Source organism: Acanthochromis polyacanthus, chromosome 2 (genome assembly GCF_021347895.1).
Source record: "Acanthochromis polyacanthus isolate Apoly-LR-REF ecotype Palm Island chromosome 2, KAUST_Apoly_ChrSc, whole genome shotgun sequence".
NCBI classification, from domain to species: Eukaryota; Metazoa; Chordata; class Actinopteri; family Pomacentridae; genus Acanthochromis; species Acanthochromis polyacanthus.
The window spans coordinates 42392621-42417175 of record NC_067114.1 but is presented as its reverse complement, the minus strand read 5'-3'; the positions used below and the strand labels follow the sequence as shown (position 1 = coordinate 42417175).

The 24555-nt window shown below is 38.6% G+C and overlaps 2 protein-coding genes across 2 annotated transcripts in view; both read right to left on the bottom strand.

The window, feature by feature from the left end:
* Nucleotides 1–7982, bottom strand: part of prmt3 (protein arginine methyltransferase 3) — a 73422-nt gene extending 65440 nt beyond the window's left edge. The window contains exons 1-7 of the mRNA XM_022210418.2: nt 7875–7982; nt 7518–7641; nt 4473–4555; nt 4341–4390; nt 3940–4045; nt 1643–1796; nt 993–1134 (exon numbers count right to left, since the gene is read on the bottom strand). Of these exons, the coding sequence (XP_022066110.1) occupies nt 993–1134; nt 1643–1796; nt 3940–4045; nt 4341–4390; nt 4473–4555; nt 7518–7641; nt 7875–7896 (681 nt within the window). The 5' untranslated portion in view covers nt 7897–7982. The remainder of the gene's footprint in view (nt 1–992; nt 1135–1642; nt 1797–3939; nt 4046–4340; nt 4391–4472; nt 4556–7517; nt 7642–7874) is intronic.
* A 1618-nt stretch (nt 7983–9600) lies between these two features.
* Nucleotides 9601–14205, bottom strand: htatip2 (HIV-1 Tat interactive protein 2). The gene is made up of 7 exons (XM_022210417.2): nt 13812–14205; nt 13155–13344; nt 12962–13069; nt 11369–11506; nt 11185–11246; nt 10287–10513; nt 9601–10003 (listed from the first exon to the last, which is right to left on the bottom strand). Exons 1-6 carry the CDS (start codon nt 13934–13936, stop codon nt 10297–10299), a joined length of 840 nt encoding a protein of 279 aa, XP_022066109.2. The 5' UTR covers nt 13937–14205; the 3' UTR covers nt 9601–10003; nt 10287–10296.
* Nucleotides 14206–24555: the final 10350 nt, after the last annotated feature.

Sequence of the window (24555 nt, the reverse complement as noted above, 5' to 3'; positions counted from 1 at the left end):
TAATACTTTTCAAGATGCAGTTTCAAATTAAGCATTACTTAATTGTCTATAATTTCCTTCAGATTTTTTTAAACGTTCTATGAAGCTTGAGGATTTTGTGCATTAAGCAGTGCAGAGAAGATTTGACCTGCAGATTGAACACTCACATTTTAAAGTAAAAATGAAGGCTAGTTGGCAGTTTGAAAACTTTCTGACTTTCAAACCTACATTTCTACAAGAAAAACACCTTTATTAGTTCTCAGTTTGAACTCCAAAAGTCTCTACCAAAACCTAAGCTTATTGCAAAGCAAATTAGAGTACTTTAAGATATGGATTTTGCTTATTTATTAAGCTTGTACTGTCAGTGATTAATTAAAGATTGATTCATTTTAATTGGAGGAAACTTTCATTAAACTGACTAGACTCAGAAAACGTGTCACTCTGTTTGAAAGGCTTCCTGACACACACAGACTGCGTCATAGGTGATGCACTTCACTCCGACCCGTCACACTCTTGACCACATTCTACCGCAAAGCCTCCGTCACGTGTCCCCGGCCCCCTCCAGACGCTCTGATGGAGTTTTTACAGCCTGACGCACACACACATGACGCAAAACTTAACAACGCTTAGCACCAATCAGGACGGCCAGCAGGAGTAAGTCTGAGCACTGCGGTGAGTGGAACAAAAAGGGAGGAGCGAGAGATAAACCACACACCCATCAGCTTGCTGACACTTTCAGGTTTCTGCGCTTAAGGAGTGTAAAAAATGAATTTGCGGGTTTCAAGCATCCGTGCGTCTCACATGAGAGCTTCCTGCTGATTTGTCACTTTTGAGAAAAATGAAAAAAAAAAGACTCTCTCACTTTAATTTACATCAAATTCTTTGAGCCTCTGATGAACCTGCCTTCACTTTGTAGGTACTTCTGCACTCGAGGGAAGTGATTCACTAGACTACAATGAAAGCTGCAGGTCTGCTCAGTGTGTTTATGTGTGTGTGTTTTTTACAACTCAGACCTTCAGCATCTCCTCGTGGATGCCGTAATGTCCGTAGGAGCTAAAGTAGGCCTCGTCCTCGTCCTCCCGGAGCTCGGCCACGGCCCCCAGGTTGCCAGATTTGCTCGTTTCTGCATTCAGCACCAAACCCTGAGCCAGCAGCCTGAAAGAACAGCAGGCAGATCTGCGGTGAACTTCTTACATTAGGACGTAGGACAAAAGCAGCGACCAGAAAGTAGAAAGCACACACAGCCTTCACGCAGGGCGAAGCAGTAAATGGAGGAGATGGGAGGCATTCATCTTTCTAACTCTCTTCCACACATATCCCCCCCTCCCCATCCTCACTCTTTCTGTAATTTTCCCTTATTGCCCCCTGCCTACCTCCCCTCCTCACTTTAACCTCCAATGCTGCAGTGGAATTTTCCCTTCCCTTTTTATCTTTCCCCTTCCTCCAAACTTCTTCCACAAGGTACTCTAGTTAATGTTTCTGCAGTACTGAGCTCACTGTGTCCCCCTGCTGGCCCCATGAGGGCAATGCACCAGCAAAGCATCACACTAGGTACAACAAAAGCTCAATAGAACATAAAAATAAGGGAAAAATGAATCTGGGATTGACGAAAAATAGTTTTTCTGTTAGTTAATTTATTGTCAGATGCAGAAAAGTGACTGACTTGAGTTTGTGCAGGTCGTCCATGGCTCTGGCCAGCGCCTCCTCTGAACGACGAGCTCTTTCCTCAGCAGCTTGAGCCCTGTGCAGCAGTGCATCATGGGGATTTGGTCCAGACGACGGGCACGAACCCTCACTGCTACAGAGTTCCTCAGGATCTAACGGAAACATAGGAAGGAGCCCAACAGATAAATGTATTTACATTATAAATGGCTGCTGCATGGAAAGTCTACCTTGTAGGTCAAAAAAAGTGAAAAGACATGAAAGAAAGGAAAGTAATATATAAAATTATTCCTCCAACATTCTAATTTTCAGTTGTTTTCAGTGGGTTTTAACAAAATGCAGCCAATAAAAAACATAGTTAACCGGCCTGTTGTAACAATAACTAACACACAAGAAATGGGCGTTGCTTTTGTTTGGTGTTTGTTTTATCCCTCCCAAGATTTGGCAAAAAAAACATCAATATCTTGTACAGGTGATACAGCCACACAAACAAAGCACAAGAGTAATATCAGTATCATAGAGTCCACGTGTCTTTCTAGAGCTTTCTAGAGTCATTCAACACCCACAAAAAGGCCCGTTTCCTCAGGCGCTTCGGCCAAAAGACAGGATAAGTAAGGTAAAAGAGGATAAAAATATTTTTTCTAAAATACACAAAATTACTGAATACATCAATGTAATTATCTTGCAGGAATGTTAGTGAAACATCCAGGATGTGCAAGCATAAAAGACAGACAGATTAAAATCACTAATGTGAAAATCATACAAAAATATTCACTGCTATTATGCTTTCACCTCATTGGTATACTTCAGACCAGACTTGTGCTTTGGCTACTTCAAACATGTAACTTATGTAAATCATTTGTGGAGCAGATCTTCCCTGGATTGACCTTTTTACTGACTACACCTGAAGTGCACATACAGGCAAAACATGATGTTTAGCACTCTTATTAGCATTGGTGCATCCTCAGTTTTTAGGCCCTGCACAGTGCTGTGGAACTAACAGATAAGTTAACATCCACAGATTGAAGCAGGCTCTGTGAGGGATAAAGTTAGGAAACCACCAGCTGATACTGGCAAAACAAATACAGACAAGGTGATTACGATCCCAAACTGGAAGCCCTGCTTCATACAAAGTTGTAATTTCTCATATACTGGTCACTTCACTCTCTGAACCCCGCTCAGTTTTGGGGTATTTTCTGCTCTTGCCACATTTCTAGCCACTGTGGGTTCATTTTTCACTGCAACATAAAGTCCTGTACCTTAATGGAAACAGAACAACCATGGCCAGAAGAAGAGAGAACTTTAAAATATCTTCTGTGTTACCACTACTAGAAAAAGCCCCTGTGACTCTACATACTATAGATATTTTACTACTTCCATTTTTAATTGGCTTCCATCGTTGTCCTCTACCTGTTCTGCATAAACACAACCTGCAATTAATCCTAGCTGAGCTGAAAAACTCCCTGAATTTTTTTGAGTCAACAATGTCTTCTTGCATCAATGAGCACAGTTTTTTATATATATATTTACAGAATCTGGCTAAAACAAAAATGTAAAATTAAGTGATTTTCATAAAATGTTATGATTGTAAGCCTGGATTAAGTTTCCTGTCTAAATGCCACATGACAGATGAGTCAAGGACCACCTGAAAGTTCAAATTCCAACATTTCTCTCTACTGTATAGTTTCTGGCTCTGAAAAAATGGCGTAATTTTTGGCCATTTTGTAAAGATAGCACGCCTTTTAAACCTGTCGGCAGGTTTTGGGCTTCAGAGGGTTGATTTTAAATAAATACGGAAACTTATAAACTCATTTTTAGCCAGAATGGCCAGAGCTGGCTAATTTTACTAATCTGCTGAGCGGATCTCCACATGCACCACTTCCAAACTGCTCTCACATCTCGTGTAGCCAGGTTTATTGATTATTGTGGAAGTGGAGCGATGCAGCAGCCGCTCTGCTAATGGTCCACATATGTTACATGTTCAATGTGTCTATGGAGAAATACTGGATAGCAGTACGGAAGACTGAGCCATTCTGAAGGAGTTTTCAGAAACCTTATTGCTTCTTTATTAAAATGTACAATCATCGTGATTACAAATGTGTCATATTTTTGTTGGTGATCTCGCAGAAGCAGATTTTTCACTCAACTGAACATCAGCGAAGTCAGAAAACAATATATAGTATTTACATCAGTGAGCTAAAAACCTCAACGTCCAAAAAGTACTCCAACAGCTGATTTTGCCAATTTAAAAAGATAAACCTAAAATCTGTGCAAATAAACCTTTGGGGGTGTCTGTACCTGTTTGCAGCAGCGGGTCATCCTGTAGAACTGGTCGCAGGAAGTCTTCACTTTCCCACGGTAGCGGAGCATCTGGCAGCCCAGTCAGACAAGAGGCATCGCATTTCTGAGCACATGGATTTATTTGGAAAAATATATGAATATTGTTCCACTTCCAAAAAAAACTTAAAGCTGTAATGCAATTATTTAATTATGTTTCAGCAGATGTTTTCTGATGCCTATTTCTTTGGATTAAATACAAACAATCAGCAAAAGGTGAAAACAATTCCATTACAATATGTAGAACTGTAAACAATATTTGCAAAATGTAAAATATAAAGACCTCACAGAGTATGTAAAGGGTGTAAACACCAGTTCTCACACTTTAACATGAAATTAAAGATAATGTAAACAACACTTACAGTTGATCGTATGAAGTTGATCATTTTTATGTAACCGTAGTCGTCTAAACCTAATGCAGAAAAGAGGGGAGAGTCATTTCAACTAAACTGAAAAATCTTCTGGTTCTTAAGTGAGAATCATTTCCTACTTACTGTGTTTTTTTATTACGTCTACAAGGTTGACCTGGTGCTCCGCTGTGCAGTGCTGCAGAGTGGCTGCTACAGAGGTCAGCGACCTAAAGAAAAAGACACAGGTAAAAATGGGTTAAATTACAAATCCAAAAAAATTATAAACTCATTCATATCAATGTTTCATCTGAAGAAAGAGCTTTCCACCACAAACTGATGCATAAAAAGGGCATATTGATGCATGAAAATTCACCAGAATGCAGGATTTTAAGTGTTTGACACGGAGTCTCCCGGAGAAGAAAGTCCAGTCTTCTGCTTAATATGTCCGCCACAATGTTCAAACAAAATCCATGTTTGAAACAACCTCCAGAGGTAGCGCACCGATATGTTTTATACAAATTTTAAAAACTGCCTTATCTATTTAGGGCAACATTAAATATAAATATTAGACTACAACACTCATCCTATAGCCTAGCCGCGCTAGACAACCCACGGCAACAAATTTAATTCTCTGCCAGGGTGGGTCTAGTTACCCTCCATAAGGCTCGAGGCTGGATTCTCCTAAAACTGGCCGGACGAATCACCATGAAGTGTAGAGTCAGAAGGTAGGCGTAACTAAGTGACGACAGAGGCGTGACGATTCTGACAGAAACAACCAGAAACAACTAGCCTAGCCACGCTAGACAACACACGGCAACGAATTTAATTCTCTGCCAGGGTCGACAACAAAAACGACAACAGTCGTTGAGCTCCATTAGCACCGACTCTGAATAATCTTTCTGTTAACATGTCTGTAATATACTTGAGCTTCACCCATTGACTGTATAAATAAGACTTCACCGAACTACCGCATCCTCTGATTTCCGGCGCTCTCGGAGCCTATTCGTTGCGCTGATTGGTTGTATACCTACCCAATTGCTGCAAAGTGATTTGATAGACAACCTTTTAGCCCGCCTCCCTCCCTGTCAAGCGTGCCTAGACCATTCTAGACCCTTGTGCCTTCAGAAACATGAGTCTAGCTGGCTAGGCTACTCATCCTATCCATCTGTTCAAAATCATTTTCTCAGAAACTTGATATGTCATAACTGAAACACATGCGATCTGATTACCATTACTGACCCTCCCAAATACTGAGAAAACACCAGTTTGTCCCTCCAGTATAGAATACAAAATAAGGTAAATATGTCATCTTTTATGAATCCTATCAGTAGATCTGTCTGTTGTTATTTCCTATTTATTTCCATTTATCAAGGAAAACCTGAGTACGTGACGACAATTATATACTTAAAGCTTCGAGCTCATCCTGTAGGTCAACAGGGTCTCCACCATCTTATTCTGAAGATTTATGATAATAATAATAATAATAATAATAATAATAATAATAATAATAATAACAACAATACATTTTTTCACCTTTCAAAACTGAAGTTACAAAGTACTTCACAGAACAGCACAAGAAATAAACCATTAGTTTAAAAAAACAATAATAATGGTGCAACTTTAAAAAGAGCATTAACAGAGCCTAAGAGAAGTGACCAAAAGTTCTACAAATGCTTGTCTGGACAGGTGGATTTTAAAAGCTCTACATATTTCTAATCTTCTAAACTAATATAACAGAGAACACATAACATCAAAAGATGAAGGGAGTGGATGATGTTGCAAATTACAGGACATATGCAGCTCATGGATGCATTACAAGCAGTAAAGTTACTATGTACAGTGAGAAGGGTTTTTCTTCACATTGTAGCACAGAGTTTGGTCCATGAAGAACATTGTAAAAAGATCCAAAGCCTCAGTTTGTGAGCATTCAGTCAGCAGAGGTGTGCACATACTGCAACATCAAAAATCACCTTTCATATGTACTCATTTTACTTCTCCCTTATTTTACAGGTATTCTAGTCCACTACTTTCAACATACAGTATATCGTGTTAACGCCCAGGGCTGCACAGTGGGGTAGTGGTTAGCACTTTTGCCTTGCAGCAAGAAGATCCCCGGTTTGAGTCCCGGCCTGGGCCTGGGATCTTTCTGCATGGAGTTTGCATGTTCTCCCTGGGTTTTTTCCGGGTACTCCGGCTTCCTCCCACAGTCCAAAAATATGCTGAGGTTAATTGATCACTCTAAATTGTCCATAGGTGTGAATGTGAGTGTGATTATTTGTCTATATATGTAGCCCTGTGACAGACTGGCGACCTGTCCAGGGTGTCCCCTGCCTTCGCCTGAGTCAGCTGGGATAGGCTCCACCCCCACCCGCGACCCTAGTGAGGATAAAGCGGTGTATAGAGAATGAATGGATGTTAATGCCCCTGAACACATCATTAATAGTCATAACTGGGTCATCAGGTGTTTCAGCATCACCCACCTGTTGACCCAGCTGGCATACAGCACACCTTAACTTGTGCCCATATAGCACTTGTACCACCTACAAGTATCTACTAATTAACATATTGACATATCTGTCAAAAACACAGCTTTTAATGTGACTCAGGTAGATATGAAACAGATTAAATTAATGTCTGAAAATAATAACTTCACTTCAGGATTTTATAGACACATTAGCAACTACTCAAGTCCTATTTGCTTCCCACAGGTGGCTATGGGTCAAATTATTTCCCTTAATTTTTATAAATACCAGCAGCATCAAACAACAGCAGACAGAAAGTGCTTCTTTAAATGGAGGATGATGTGCAGATGTATGTAGCTTAATGAACACAGGATCTGATGGTAAATAATGTTCTGTGTTCTTATACACTGAAAATCCAGCTGGTACATTGCAGACTATAACTTTTTCAGGTGGAATTACTTGTTTTAAAGCTTCTCTGGAAGAATCCTGATCTCCATCCAAGCTGTCTAGACACTTTTCCTGAGATAAACAGTCCACACACAACATTACATTTTAGTATTTTAGTTTGCAATTTTTTTTTGGCAAGTTATGTCTTTGTCACTGAGAAAAATGAATGAAAAGCGGTTGCGTACATGGTGCTAACTCAAAGAAAAACACTGTTTGTAGTTTTACACCACTGAGTTTCCCCTTCAGGTTAGAAAACCACACCAGTTCATGAACAGCTCACCTGTCACAGAACAGACAGGTAACCGGCTGACTGTCCTCCTCCATCCACTGCCACTGCTCTTCATCATCCTCATTGTCTTCCTCATCAGAGAGTTCAGGCATCTCGTCAGCTGCTCCATCACCGTCTGTCAACATAAAACATCATCATACAGCTGAATGAAGCCACACAGCTACTTCTGGGGGTAATTTCACTCCTAGCATGAACAGTTACACAGCCGCTAACGCGCCGTTTAACGCGACTAAAGACAAAATTCAACAACTAAATTCACCACAGAAGATACAACGACACCAAAAACGTGTTTGCATTTTAAACGGCTGCAGTTTTGAAGGTTTCGTTTTAATATTTACAAACACTCACGTGGGTCTGTGTATTCCGCCATGATGCCGCCTTGGTTTCAGAAGACTTCCTGGTTACGTAGGGTGACGTAAATAGGAGGCGGGATCACGGCAGGAGATGCACTTCGGCATAAACACCACCAGATGTCGTCAGAGTTAGATTTACTTTAATATACTTCATTGACAAAAAAGATTAATAATATTGGTAAAATATCAAGAATTGTGTGTCACTTGTAAAATGTTGGACTTTACCTCCTAGTTGACAGGTGTTTGTGTATGTAGCCAAGATCGTAATGTTTAGGGGAATAAATCCTTAAGTTATTCCAGAAAGACTTTTGTCAGGAAAGTGTTCCTAATAACATGAACAATACTCTGTTAAGTGTGACAGTGAGTTAACATGCACAGTGTGAAACAGCTAAATGGAATTCAGGAGTCTTTCATTTTATTATTTTAACCTGTGTTTTTCCTACTGAGATGGGTCACAATGTATACTATTTATCACATTTTGACTTAGATCTAAAGAAAACAACTGCATATCAATGCAGGGGTGACAAATTGAAGGAAAAATCTGCAAAAAAATGCTGTTGTAAGGTATTGAGTCATCAGAACAGCTTAACATAGATTCTTAAAGTCTCTGGAACTTTGCTGGACAGACAGAAAAACATCGATTGAAAAGGTATCCCCTCATTTGGTCTTTTGAGTGTAGTGGAGAGAATTGTCTAGCATCAAATTCTCCCGGATGTGTTCTAATCCTTTGAGATTTTGTGACTGTAAGGGCTGTAGCGTATGATTTACACATTTTTCCTACTCCTCGAACCCTTTCGTGATCCATCGTGCCCTATGGTTGTCATACTGGAAGAAACAGGGCAATGCTGAAATGTTTCATAATAGGATGAAGATGATCGCTCATAACAACTTTGTCTTGATTTACAGTAACCTGTGGACCCCAACAATCCCAGCAAAAATGGCCCCGTAAAGTATAACAGAACCACTGCATGCCTCACTGCAGGGGTCGAGCATTCATGCTTTTCCTTTAATTTGTCACCCACCTGTAGGTCTACAGTTTAGGAGTGAAATGTGTGAAACCACCATCAGCCACAAGAGGGCGATGCTTGATCAGGGAGGAAAAAGGCAAGTTTAGTTAAATATCTCTCAATCACAAAGATAAATCAGTGCTTTGAATGCAATAAAATCATTCAAAACACAGCAAGCAAGAAAATGAAGACCAAAAATTAACAAAAAACAGATTATTTAAAAAATCACAGAAACAGAAGCTGATTGTATTACATTATTTTGTGGTGATGCTGAAGTATCACTGAACATATTTATTTTAAGCATGAACACATGTTGATTTACATATTGTGGAAATCAGACATCATCCTCGAGTTAGCTGAGAGATGTTATCAGTCTTCAAATAGAAAAGAAATTAGCAAAAATACTATTATTCCCAAATGTTGTTGCTTAAAATTATTAATTTGGCAACTTGAATTCTAGGTGTAATGTGTAGTTTCAGAAACATGTAAATAAAGTTCAGTATCATCAAAATTAATAACTGAGGTTCTTCTACGGGTATCTTAGATTTTCATATTTCCAGTAGATCCCATTTGTATCAGAATTTGACAGACAAGTCTGAAATGAATGGACAAGTTACTTGTGATAGAACATAGCTCAGATATTGTTGCAGCATTTATATCGATGCTGCAGTGATGTAAAACTTTCTCTTATTTAAACACACATGCACAGTTAAATATGTATTATAATTTAATGAACATGTTTAAAAAACATCCAATATTTTAATCTGATGCACAACAAGCAGAAGCATTTACATTATGGCAGTGATTCAGTTTGTCATAGCACAAGCGGTGAAGGTCTGCCGATAATCCTCTGAGGAAAACATTCACAAAATAAACAAAATGCAAAACCACAGAAAACAAACCTGAGTGATGTTTGAAGACAAAACTTATTTGATAGCATAACATGCTGTTTTCTTAATAAATAAGTCTGCAGGTTTATGGAAATACCCGCAAGATTTCAGACTATTGCAAAATTAATGGCAAAATGAGGGTGCATTTATTTGAGAAAATCTTTTGATATGATAAAGATGACGAGTATTGCAGTATGCAGGCATCTCTGTATGTCCGCTGGATTGACCTGAAAAGAAGATAAAATTAAATTTTAAACCACATCACAGCAAAAGTTACTGTAATTTGAATTGCTATTATTCAAGTTATGTGTAGCCTCTGAATGTAAGCTACCACTAAAACCTGTGACAAGTGTACTGGATTTCAACATGAACTTTAAGATGCAGATACCTGAAATACTCCTTAGATGAAAATGTGAACAATTACCACAATATAAATACACACATACGACAGTATTCCTTAAAAAAATAAAAATAAAAAATCAGCGGCGTAAGTTGGAAATGTTTTTTCACCTCAGTACATTCATTTCTCGCATTTCTTTGCACTTTTTCCCAGGGTGGAGATGGCTTTGTTCTCCAGGATCTCCGTCTTCTGCTCCGGCTGAAGCACGGTGTTGGACACCATCGCTCTGGCCACCGCTTCGATTGGGACGGACATGGACGCAGAGGGAAAGACACTGAAGAACTTCCTCGTCAGCCACTCGCCGGTTCGACTCTCCTGTCTTTCCACCAAAAGAACCCTGTCGAAGGAAAACAGAAAGGTATGATTTGGAAACTGCAGAGGGTTTGATCTGTTTATTTCATTGCACTGAATCACTTTCTTGCTGATTCTCAATTTGTGACACTGGAATGACTTCAGGAGACAATCAATTGGAATCAGTTAAATGTTTTCTGTTATCTACCACAATCCAAAAATGTATTTCTTACTATATAATTATGACCCATCAAGCACTATAAACAAATCAGAAGTGCCTGATCACTGTCCAACTGGAAACTTTAGCAGCAGCAAAGGAATTCAGACTCAATTACAGTCCTAGAAATCTTAGTTAAGTGCAAAGTTTGTGCTTTTCTCCTCTTTCAGCTATGACTAAACACAAGCATCTGCAAAAAAATGTGAGATTTCTTTGTCTGTTCATCTCAAAGCAGCCACAACCCAGCATGTTTTTGGAACACATTCCTGTAGAATAATTCCACATGATTAACGACAAAACAGTTAAATTGCAACAGGATGTTTATTTTCCACCTTCAACCAAACTTCCTGTGCAAACATTTGGTAGTGACCAAGCTGACAGGATTTCATTCGGTCTTTTCACATCATACAGTATTTTTCATTTTGGTTGTTTATTTTACCCTAATATATAAAATATTTCAGTCTATTGCACAAAAGTATTGAGTAAATGAGATGACTCACCCTGGTCTGTAAATTGAAAATCTGTCAAAGCCCAGTGCCTCAATCTCTGCTTCCACTTGTCCCTGGAGAAACAAACAAAAAACCCACTTATACTGAGAGACAGAGAAACTCTGGCTGAAAAAGATGAGTTCAGTATGAAGCAGCAGACTATAGGTATGTATACATATTTAAATCAATGAAATACCTTGACTTTGAGATAGAGAAAGCTGCTGTTTTTATTGGCTCCTCTGGACGACTCCAGGTGGAACTGTGTGCTGCCTCCAGCTTTGGCGAGCTCGGCTGATTTTAGAACGTAGTCGTGATCAACTCGGACGAATCCATCCTGAGATAAAAGCAATAATGTTAAAATAAAACATGACATATTGACAAAATTAACTGTATCCTACATCTATGCATGTGTATATAAACACAGTATCAAAATAATAACTTTATTTATATAGCAAGCAACAGATAAATTACAATAAAATGATAACTGATAAAAACATATACATATACAGACAGATAATCACATTCACAAACAATTTACAGTTCCCAATTAATCTCAGCATGTTTTTGGACTGTAAGAGGAAGCCAGATTACCCGGAGAAAACCCATGTATGCGCATGGAGAACATGCAAACTCCATGCAGAAAGAACCAGGGATCTTCTAGTTGCAAGGCGAAAGTGCTAACCACCAGGCCACTGTGTAGCTCTGATATTGATATCAGAAGCTCTAAAACTCTTAATTGTATAGCAGACAATACAACACACAAGATGAATTTAGTACATCTCTCAAGATCTCTTAAATAGTTTTTAAAGTACTGTGACCAAGATATGTCCAGAGCTGCTCATGTAATCTTTCTGCTGCTTCTTTATCACCTCTAACATGGTACTCGGACCTACACTGTTACCAATTAATTAGCCGGTTTGACCAGTTTATCAGCTGTGCTCTAGCGGAAATGTCAGGCATCGCTGAAGATAAAACTGCTTAGTCATTGCTGCTGCTATGAGTACCATCAAATCCAAGCAGAAACAAAGCAAACAGTAAATTCTAAATCAATTCACTATCTGGAATTAAGATTACAGACATCAACAACTTCATTGTGACTTCCATAACGACACTGTGGACAGTCTAACCCAGCAACAGTCAAAGTTTTATTCCAGATATTGATAACATTATCCTCACTGGTCAAACAGTTACAGACAGCTGTAATTCAGTCGGGACTAGTTACATAATAATTGCATATATCTCAAACTAGCCAGAATTTTTGTGCATGTTGTTGCTCTTGCGAGGTTTCACACTGAGAAAAAAAAAACATTTGCATGACTGCTGTGGTGGATAAGCTCATTTGAAAATGCCACGAAAAATAAATAACTCCGGAGCAAAGAGTTTGTGGAGAATTTTGATATAATTTTACTCTAAATTGGGCCTTAACTGCTCTGAAATCACAGTAAAACAACTGAAATTCTAACTCAAGATGACTGTGGTTACATTTTGACAAGACAGGATTCTAGTTTTTGGTAAATAAATATATCTAAAAAGGACAATGTAGATATCCTGAATTAGAATTCTAACCCTGTAGATATCTAAAACTGGAATCACAACTTGTCATAATTCAGCTGCACTTATCTGTGTTGCAAATTGTAGAAATCTGAAGATGAATTGTAGATATTTGCAGCGCAAAACCTAAACTAAATGCTTTCAAGAAGAATGACCATGTGCATATCTGAATTATTCCTTTTGACATCCAGTTATCAGTTAAATATTAAAGTGGCTTGCCATAATTAAACAAACTCACAGCTCCTGCTTTTGCTCTGGTCGTTCCCAGGCAACAGTAACCCACATCATGGCCCTGGAAGGCAGCTGCATATTCATCGAGCTTCTCAAAGTCAACCACCTCTTGCACCTGGAGGCATAAAAAACAATGTCAAACTAAATGCAATTATGTCTGTTATCAAAAAAGGCTGTTAATCTGGCTACAGAACACTAACCACATTTTCATGTGCTTTGTCCTCAAAGGTGAGCTGCCTCCTTCCAATGAGAGTGATCTTAGAGAATATGTTACGGTCCAGCAGCTGCTGAAGCAACACCTTGCCAGTTTCCCCAGTAGCACCGAGTATAAAGCAGCTCCTGTTCTGCTGCCTGAAGTTCTCCTCCAGGGTCTCCAGGTCCTCGGCCATGCTGTATGCCAAAGCAAACGCCCTGTCAGCACTGCGCATGACCACAGGTAATCAAACAAGTCGTGTGTTGCATGCAGGTGTTGTACAAACATAAGCGCTTTGGTGCAATAAAATGTAAAACAACCCAGTAAAAACTTAAGTGATAAAGTTAAGTGGGTGAAATTTAAGACGAATTTATGAGAAGGTGAAAGTAGTTCAGAAGAGAGTGTTAACTGTGTTTTACGAGGTGAGTACGTTTGTTAAAAAGTAAGATAACCTTAAATTAACGAATTTCTCAACGTAGTTTGGCTTCACTTTCAAATATCTTCATACAACGTGGTTAATAGCGAGTATACGACTATTATTGTTAACTGTAAAGTGAGTTTAGCAATATTTACGATACATATAGCCGGGTGTAGCTAAATTACAGTGTCTGAATGTTGAGTTCGGCATTCATTTATGCTAGCTAAGCTATTCGCTGGTCTTTACCTCGTATATTTAGCAGGAACGGGGTCGTCGATATAATTCAAGACGGCTGCAATGACAAGAACCAGGATAGTGAGGAGCCCAGTCGCTTTTCCCAGGGTGGAGACCAGCAAAGTCAGAACAGACATCACTAGTGGCAACGGTTAAATTACTGGAACACTTCCTGGTTGCTTCATGTTTATCTACAGTGCTGTCTTCCTGCTTCGTCGGTAATCGGAGAGCAAAAATCAGAAATTATCGTCACTGTCAATGGGTTGCTTACCATTTAACTAACCACATGGGGTTACTGTTCAGCTATTAACTGTATGTTTTACTTATTGATGATAATTATGGCGGCAGGCCAGAAAAAAAGTGCTTAAATAATACTTGTTTTCATCCCTCTAATTCACCAGATAGCGCTTTATGTACTGCGCATGCGCATTTGGAAAGACAGTACAGACCCAACAGTAATACCTGCAAGGGAAAAAGTATTTAGATCCTTAAGTCAAGTAAAACTACTAATACAACAGTGTAGAAATACGCCATTACATTTAAAAGACCTCCATGAAAAATCCATCTTCAGTAAAAATGCATAAGTATTAGCAATAAAATGCAGTTAAAGTATTTAAGTACAGTTTGCACATTTCTGCACACTGCAAATTTGTCCATTTTTTTATTATATTCATAAAATCTTTGTATTTGCTATGCTTACTGCTGATTTGTCTTGCAACACAAACATGTTTACTGTTATGCTCCAAAACACCAAGGCACATTCCACTGATGTGAAAACCTACTTGGCAATAAAACTGATTGTGATTCTAAATTAAAAGTCAAGGTTTGATTACTTATGCTAGTATATTATTGTATATGATGCCGTTATATTATTTATGATGAGGCAGCAGTGTTTCAGCAGCATGTCAGTGTTACTACTTTATATCTAGTTCTATGCACAAGGACAGCAGTTAAATTTAAGGGCTCCAAACATGACTTGACATGTTGATTTTGCAAGACATTGGTAGCCAAAAATATTTCACACCACCAATTTAAACTTGAACCATGTGTTATATTTTCAAATATTGTCAGTATTTCCATTGTGATAATCTGTAAAAGCAACTAAAGCTGTCAGATAAATAGTAGTGGAGTAGAAAGTAAAATATGAAATGTAGCATAAAATGAATGGAAACAATGAAGTAAAGAATAAGTGTCTCAAAACTGTACTTAAAACAGTCAGTACTTGAGTAAGCATATGTAATTGCTTGCCACCAATACGTAGCCCTTATTAATCTTTCATCCAATATGATTCATTCCATATAAATGCTTTTATACAACTCTCTAATGCTCGCTGGCACAGTGCAGGTGTTTTCTTAGTGGATGGCACAATAAGGTGAGGTTGTGTTTGAGGTGCGCCTGATAGATAAACAAGGACTAGAACAACATTTGGTCTCCACCCTTTACCAGGTCAAACTAATCAGACAGGATGACTGTTATCAATACCAGTACATGTTTAAAGCTCCTACAATGTGAGGCAGGATAATAAGTCATGGTTTATGGTGGTGAATACATTATTAATAGGCCAGGAGTGCCCACTTGCTAGTATTTACTTTTCCCAGTCACAAGGCATTTCTTTTTTACTCACCTCTTGACTGCTTACTCACATGTTTTTTAAACACAGCAAGTTTAATGGTACAGAAATGTTCTCTATTGAAACAGAAGAAACAGAAATATTAGAGTGCTAAGATGTGTTCACATGTCCACAATGTAATTTAATACAACACTTTTGTAATTTCTTTAGAGCTCGCTGCAGGTGTGTCTGCTTTCACTATTCCTCCATGCTGTGTTTACAACTGACCCATTAACCACATAAAGCAGAATCTATACAGCTTGTTAATTAGGACAGTTGTTATTTAAGAACTCTGACACTTGGCTAACACAATGATCAAACATTTCCTGTAACGTGGTAAACCAGCATTTACAGGCTGTGTTCTAAAAGCTAGAAAACCAGTGTGCCAGGCGGAGCTTTTCTCCTCTTAATAAGATATAGTTCCTGTGAATTTGTAATCTAATGACAATATGCTGTTTGGCTATGCGTTTCTTTATTTCTTTGTCTTTAATAATGTATGATTCATAAATGAGGGCAATTCCCCTAAATAAAGATACTGACATTCATGCTGTTTCTTTAGTGATCAGAAAACTAACTTTCTTGATGCTAATGGCCAAAAAACAGGAGAGAAGAATGAATATATTGGTAGAAAGATGCTGAGTTTCCCACTGCCAAGCAGGAGGCCTAGAGGAAGACCAAAGAGGAGGTTTATGGATGTGGTTAAAGAGGACATGAAGGTAGTTGGTGTGGGAGAAGAGGATGCAGCAGACAGGGTTAGATGGAGGCAATCGATTCGCTGTGGTGACCCCTGAAGGGAAAAGCCGAAAGGAAAAGAAGAAGATTCATGTATTTGAAAACAGGCAGCAGCAGATATGTTTAATTCTTTATATTCATTCATAACTTCATTATTCGGAATAATATTAAATAATAGCTAAATCAAGTGCTTGATAATTGTTGGCTCTGTTGTTTCTTCCCCCCAAAACCACATTCAAAATCCCACTGGCAGTTGTAACTGCACTTTAAAGCTAAAACTACATTCATCCATCCATCCATTCTCTATACACCGCTTTATCCTCACTAGGGTCGCAGGTTGGCTGGAGCCTATCTCAGCTGACTTGGGCGAAGGCAGGGGACACCCTGGACAGGTCGCCAGTCTGTCACAGGGCTACATATACAGACAAACAATCACACTCACATTCACACCTACGGGCAATTTAGGGTAATCAATTAATCTCAGCATATTTTTGTTGCCTGGGGACCAGACAGCCTTTATATTGTGTATTACAAATACACATAAAGTCAGTCTGGAACTGCTCCATTGAACCAAATCTAGCCCAGAGGCGGGACTACCGATCACAGCTTGAATTGGAGAGAGCCAATCAGCGTAACACATGTGTGACACAATCACTAAGCGACCTAACAATTGCCTTTCCGCCATGATGTTTTGTAGTTTTAACAGCTTCCTTTGCCGTACAGGGGTCCTGAGGAAAATCTAAGCTCTCCCTTTCAACAGTGGAGGGCAGCATTACGCATTCTATCGTACAGCCTGCCGGAATTAAAAATACATCCTTTTTAAAAAGAAAAGCTTTAAGAGCTGCTTCTTGCTGAGGTTTTAAGGACAAATTCAGCCCGTGCAAAACAGAGGAAAGCGCACGAGAGAAACCTCGCTCTGTTGCGGTCGCCAGCTCGGCCCTGAAGATGACGCATCGTTAACTCCCGCCTCTGGTGCTCTGATTGGTTCGGTCTGATCTGCTCGGAGCTTGAAAACCTGTCAAAATGTGTCAATGGAGGAGGGCTAGACCGTATTCCCGTATATCCCTTATAACGGGAATACAGTCTAGCTAAGCTAGGCTAATATTTTTGGACTGTGGGAGGAAGCCGGAGTACCCAGAGAAAACCCATGCATGCACAGGGAGAACATGCAAACTCCATGCAGAAAGATCCCAGGCCGGGATTTGAACCGGGGATCTTCTTGCTAACCACTACACCAATGTGCAGCCCTAAAAATACATTAATAAATAAAATGCTATGTGGCTCACTTAATGTTTAGATAAAGAATCAAGTATCATTTTTATCCAGTATTTGTTTTCAGTTGCTAGTTTATAGGGATGTTGATTTAAGTGTCTTATGGCAAATGTTATATTGAATGTGGATTTCTCATAGAATACACAAAGCAAACACTCGTCTTTTTTCAGCCGTATGAATGAATATGCCAAATGAGATATTACACTATAGCTAGTGGGGAGTTAGACTGGACATTTGAAATGAAAGCATTATGCAGGTTTGCCAGTTTTCAATCTGAAGCAACAGAAGCAGGAAGTTTCAGTTTTCATCATCAGTTACACAGCTCTACTGTGGTTGAAAATTAGAATAAACAGTGAAACTTGATTTCTGAAAGTACAGATGGGAATAAAACAAATCTTGAAACCACAGATGAGCATCCATTCAGTTTAAACGCATTTAAGTGCTAAAAAGCAGAGCTAAAGCAGTGCAGTTGTCTCCTTTTGTGAGACACTAGTGGAAATGCATGTCGTCACGACTTGGCTTGGTTCAGCTCAGCATGGTTAAAGACAGATAAACCCAATTTGTGTTCACCTGTGGTGCTCAGTTTCCTAATAAATGTGACCCCATAGTGAATTTAATTGTTTCCTAGTTCATATTTTACACAGTATATTAGCCTTATTAGAGGTTCCATACTCGCCACCATTATCTTCTAGTGATGAATGGTAATTACCATTTTCTTAATGTTAGGTTCAGTAATGTGTGTGACTGTGACAGGCCCTAAAAACTGTGTGTGCATGTAATCATCATTTAGGCATTATACATTCTTATTATAAAGGAAAGACTGAGAGCTACTTGCCCTTTCTTGCTCTTAACCAACATATCTAACACCACAAAGGCACAGCACGAGATAAGAAAAAGTGCATTTATAAATCTATACTTAATCCAACTATTTCTTGAACTGTGCTAGTTGAATAGCTTCTAAAATAAAAGCCAACTTTCTTACATTTAATGCACATCTAATCTAAAATGCATTAACACAGGGAGCACAGCCAAACCCTATCCAGTATAAATTATGACTCTAATAATGCTTTTATTTATAAAGTGCTTTACAAGCTACTTCATAATAATAATAAAAAAGTGCATTAGCTGTAGAATTGTTCTGTTTGCAGCTTTTGCTTTATTTTATCGTATTTCACTTTGGGTTTTTGGTAAACTACTCCAGAGGTTTGTTTTCTTGTAACAGTAACATAACTACTGTAAACATAATTATGCATACTAAACTCTTTTAATGATGTCTTTCTAATATCAAAACTGTTGCTTCCTATAGTGGATGAGACTGTTAATGCTAGGCCTTTTTGAAAAACTGACTGCCTGGCTGTTGAAAACCTATCTTTTCTTTGCAAGCTGCATTTGTAAGCCTTATTAGACGAGCGTTTTAGCAAAGTTTGAACAAGTTTTGCATGAATTATTCTTCCAGCAAATAAGAACAATTGAAATTCAAAGGTAAACTATGCATTTACAACTCATTGCAAGCTGCCTGTGGTTCCCAGTCAGGTCATGTTTTCTAAAGGCCTGGTGCAAAATACAAGTTTGTTACATAATGCATATGCTTTCAAAATAGGCATTTGAAGCCATTTTAAATGAAATTGTATGCATTTTCTTTATGTTCAAGTATGAGGCAGGAAAAATGTAGAAGAGTTAATAGCTGCACAGATTAGATGAAGAGGAGAAGGAGCGCAGCTAATTACTGTTTGTGTCCTTAAAAAATGGTAAAAGCTTTACGCACTGCAGGGAAATGATTATAATGTCAGACTTTAAGTATTTGGACTACATTGGATCTCCTTGTTCCAACTAAGTTAAAGAAGTTGTCTGGGATGTCGACACTCGAGTGTAATTTCATGAGGAAGTCCAGCCTGGAAAACGGAGTACGGACCAATTCCTGAAAAATGTCTTCGCCTTTTGTCAGACCTTCAGGGGGTTTCATTAGCCAAAACCTGCACACAAAGAAGGCAAGTCCAGTCACATGCAATGAATTCATCAACACCCCATGTTTTTAACACCCCTGCCACTTGGAACACAAGGCATCGACCCAATCTAATAGAATATGATGGAGCCAGGGATGATCCTTTAAAGATGTCAGCAGTAAGAGACAGAAAGAAAAGAGGCTGAGGTTGAGAGAAGAGGCCTTAAACTGGCACTCTGCTGAAATGAAATGTCGCCTCTTTGTTCCAGAGCCGCGGGTGCTAATTGGGCCTAGCGGCAGGGAAGAAAGCTGCCGCTGGGCTCCTGTCTGTCGCACCTGTTGAGTCATTGTCTTTCACATTGATCAGACAGGAAGTTGGAGTAAGAAGGCTTATGCCTCAGTGGGTGCGTGGCAGAAACGTGGTTCAATTTCCTTTCAGAGCTCCGCTGCTGGAGGTGGAAATGCCAATGGTGGTCAGTGGTCAATTGCGTTTGACCATTGATTAGCTCGCACTAAAAGACATATGGATCATAAAGAGTTGGTTTTCATCGGCTTTTTCACATTCTTCCCCTGACTACACTTCAGTCAGTGCATTTCTTTGACATTGCGTAATAAGTGTGATGTCTCTGTCACTGCTGTTCTGCCACACTTCACCTGAAGGATTATTCAGACAGGATTAGCTTTCAGAACAATGGACAGAAAATAATTGCTCACGTGCATTTTCTCTTAAGTTAATACCATCTTTCATCCTACATTTGACTGAAATTAGCATAACAGAGCTAATTATTTATACAAGAATCTGTACAATGTATATCTTAGTTTATTTTTGTTTTCTACTAATGTTTCGCTTTATCTCCTTTGTTGTAACACTGCAAATTTTCCCACTGTGGGATTAATAAATGCTTCTCTTATCCTAAAGCTTTATACTGACGTCTGCCATTGGTACACTGAGTTTGCTAAAACGAACTGATGTTTTGTAACATATTTATATTATGTATATAATATATTATTCTTGGTTACTTAGAATTGTTAAATTTTTTTCTGAAATTGTCTGTTTGGTTAAGGAGGATCAGCAAATTAAGAATTTCATTGTACAGTGAAACTGTGTGGTGTTTTGTGCCTGTAAAGCTCTTTAATATTCTAAACGATAGGTGTAGCAGGACTACTTTTTGACAACACATTTGTCACATGTTACATCTGCACTTTTGGATTAAATGTACAATACTGGAGGCCAAGAAGTACAGCAAATCAAAGAAACGTAACGTTTGAACCAAAGTTAGGATGTTTGGTTTGATCTCAACATTGTTTTTAATTATGTAATTCCAAGAACTGCATTTTTTTCTGCCAAATGCAGATGATGAATCAGCTTTAATGTAAAAATAAAATTTGAGACTAAAGAGCAAATATACACTTAAGTAGGTCACAACTTTATTTTAAGCATCTTTAGTCTGACTAGTTTTTTGAAGACACTATGTTTGCTCTGAATCTTTTAGACTTTGAGGCTTTTGACAGTTCAAAGTAACCCCTTATCTTTAATGACATTTAAGTGCACACTCTAGCACAAATGAGCAAATTTCACTACTGATCTGATAGTATAACTGTGTTTAACATTGTGATGTTTATTAATGCATTTGTGTTTTGACAGGTTGCACCACGTGGTATATCGAGTCTTATTTACTCCAAAATGATGCTTAAATTTTGCAAAACTGTCTTCTGTAAAAATTTATAGCATATTTTCAAGTAAACACACACGTCACCTACAGATACACAGCCAGACACGCACACTGTACACCGACACAGCTCAAGGCTTAGGGCCCCAGTTCCTTAGACTCTGGAGTGTGATGCTAATGATGGCAATTAATGGAGCCTGACAGCACAATCTGCTGCCCATTGTCTCCCAATAAACAGCTTTACAGTCCACATGAGCCGCGGAGCTTTGAGCTGAGATGGTGAGAGCAGGAGCCGACCGGGGTGGAGGGTCAGAGCTCAGGGGACCGAGCTGAGCCTGAAGTGGGGATTAGCTCAATTAGGGAGGCACTGTCTGATCAAGATGCAGGGTTCGATGGTACCTATGGGGCGTGTGTGCGTATGTGCGCTATAAGAGAGGCCTCCATCATTAATGCCGACTGTTGCCATTAGTTGTTGCTGTGATGCAGCTGGTGTGAACAATAGTCAAGATGATGCCTTTTGCTTTTTCTGTGACCTCATGCTCAGATATCCATTTATTGTCCTATTTCAATGGTGATTAATCTCTAATCTGTTTTATTGTCCAAATGATAACAGATTCATGAATATTTCCGTGTGCTTAGTTATTTTTCAGTTTTATCTGTAAAATAACATGTTTTCTTTGCCCCACTTGATATGTTGTGCAAAATTTAATGCATATTTTACACTGATAAGATTATTAACTTCAGTTTAGATTTTTTTCTTTGTTATTGTAAAGATTTATTCACTCTGTTTGGGGATTGGAGTTGCAGTTTGAGTACGTAATGTAGTTAGTAACCTTATTTATGCTTTTATGCTTTTTTAAGCGGTTTAATAAACATTTACAAAATATAGACGAGGCTTGTCTTTGTGTTTTTTCCCCTTTTTTTAGGAGCAAGTCAGTTCAAAATCATTTTCACCTGAATATGTTCAACATATGCATCAAGATTTTTTTTTTTTTGCGGTAAACAGACAAATAGAGCTTCTCAAAAAGCAACCAGAATCCCTCTAAATAATCACTTTAAAGTCAGATAAAACCAAGTAAATTAGAGTCTCCATTATGTTGCAAATTGTGAAAATTTTAGAATTAGAAATTGAAAATAGGACCCAGATTTTTGTATTGTGATAATAATGTATAATAGGGCATACATTACAACACAGCAAAAACCAGCTCATGCAGAAACAGTTGCTTTATATAGAGTAATGATAACTTGTCTTACAAATTTTATGCAACCTCATGGAGAATGTAAAGTTTGGGGGCTTCAAAAGGCCATACCAGCTGCCAGATCCTCTGATCAGCTGTGAAAAAAGCAGCAGTACAATACAGTGACTCCACAGTAGGACGGAGGCTCAGAGTCTTCCTCAGGCTCTGCTTTGTTTCAGGCTCAGACTGGAGGCTCAGACCTCCGCAATATGTTTGAGGTGAAGCCGAGTATCAGCGGTACTCAGAGGAGCTTTCCTGCTCAAAGAGCCGCAGCTAAGCAGCAATGAGACCTGCTTCTTCCTCCTACCAGCAACAATGAGCTCATTAAAAGAGCAAACAGATTATCACTGTTATTCAACAGACAGTTCTAAAAAGAGTCTGGGGGACCTGGCAGCTCCCAGCAGGTAGAGATAAGTTACACTTGCACATCTGGCCAATCTGCTGCTCACTACTGTCTTCAATTTGTCTGCATCTACTTGCTGCTGCGCTTACACAAGGCACTTTGCAACCTTTTTTTTAAATTTAGGAAATCAAAATATCATAAAGTGAAACCCAGCTTGACATAAACTACTTTTTAAGTTGTAAAAATGCTATAACGAGGCATAGATGTGGCAAAGTGTGATGTTTTTAAGCATAATTTTCTTAAGACTTCCAATATATGATCATTTTTTCGTGATGCAACAAAAAATGACCACCCATGTTTTTGTCTTTTAGAGGAAGAATCCAGGCCTTCATTTATTATCTGCAGCTATGAACGGACATCACAGCAGTTGCCTGAGCTACACCAGCATGTTTGCATTCTGCCAGCACTGAAACTGAAGCCATTATTATGAGGTAAGTGAATAACAGTTCTTCGTTTTTTACATTTTCTTTGACGAGTAAGAATGCCTGAAACCCAAATTATACTTCCTGAAGTAAATTTTGACACCATATGTAGCATAGCTGGAACCATGTGGTGTGATTGTGTCTGTTTCAGAGTATATTCTGTGTTCAGATGGGCTTAACCTGGACAAATATCAAGGGTTAATTTTATAGGGTGACTTGGATGATTACGCTTAACCAATTACAACTCAGTGAATTCCATTTAAACCATCAAAAGAAAGTATGTCTGACATGCAGTTTTTCCAAATCTAAACCGTTGTCGTTCTGGTCTATCAGTAATATATACAAAATCTTGGTAGCTTGCGTGGTTGTTTATGACAGAGACAGGGGAAAAGTAGAACTGCATGATGATATCTGCATCATCATTGGCCTTTAAAATGAAATGTCGGCATCAGACCAAACTGAACGTTTACAGACAAATAAGTTTCCTTCTGTTGCAGCGAATTTGTACATTTAAAAAGCATGGCATCTTATGTCTGCACCTGTCAGTTGGCCTTCACCTTAAGAGTAGGCATAACAATGTTGTGTTGATGCCACTGCAGGAGGGACATGATGTTGCAATTTCTGTGCAAAAAATATGTGTATACTGGCATCGGCAATCAGCCACAGTACGTTGGAACATATTGTATATCTGCAAAAATTCAATATTGTGCATCCCTAACAAAAAGTAAGAAGGACAAAGGAATCAGAGAAAGCAAGAGTTGACCAGTAGGAAGCTTATAGCAGTGGTAATCATCTGTTTTGTCAGAATTGGAAGCAAAACTGTCACCATGCAAACTGACAGCTGCTTTATTTTTCTTGCATATTCTCCTTTCAGAGAATGCATAGTTAACAATTAAACCAATCATCAATAACAACCTGCATAACCAGCATGTAGAAAGAGTGATATAGACACAGACTGTAGAAGCTGTTTGATTTGTACTGGTCATCAATAAGCAGTCTGCATAAAATGCACTTTTATACCGTTCAGATAAGAGTTGACCACCATGTGTCAATATTGATATTGAAGCAAAGAAAGAAGAAAGGGGGATTAAAGACAATTCTCTAAAGCGCAACATGACAGTTTTATGACATTTGAAGCACATTGTAGAGTATCATACAAGGAGACACTTTGACCAAAAAGTCTGAAACCAAATCCATTCTTTGGTTTTTCTTGTTCTTTTTTAAGTGTATTTGTAAGCATCTGTTCAAACAGACCACACAACAGTCATGGAACAAATTATTAGACCACCTTTGTTTTGTTGTTCATTTTAATGCCTGGTACAACTAAAGGTACATTTTTGTGGGCAAATATAATACTAACAACAAAAATAGCTCAGAGGAGTTTAATTTATGAGCTGTTATCTAGCCATTTTCCATGCTTTTCTTGATGATAACCAAAATCAAGTTCTTACATCAATAGCTATGGCAT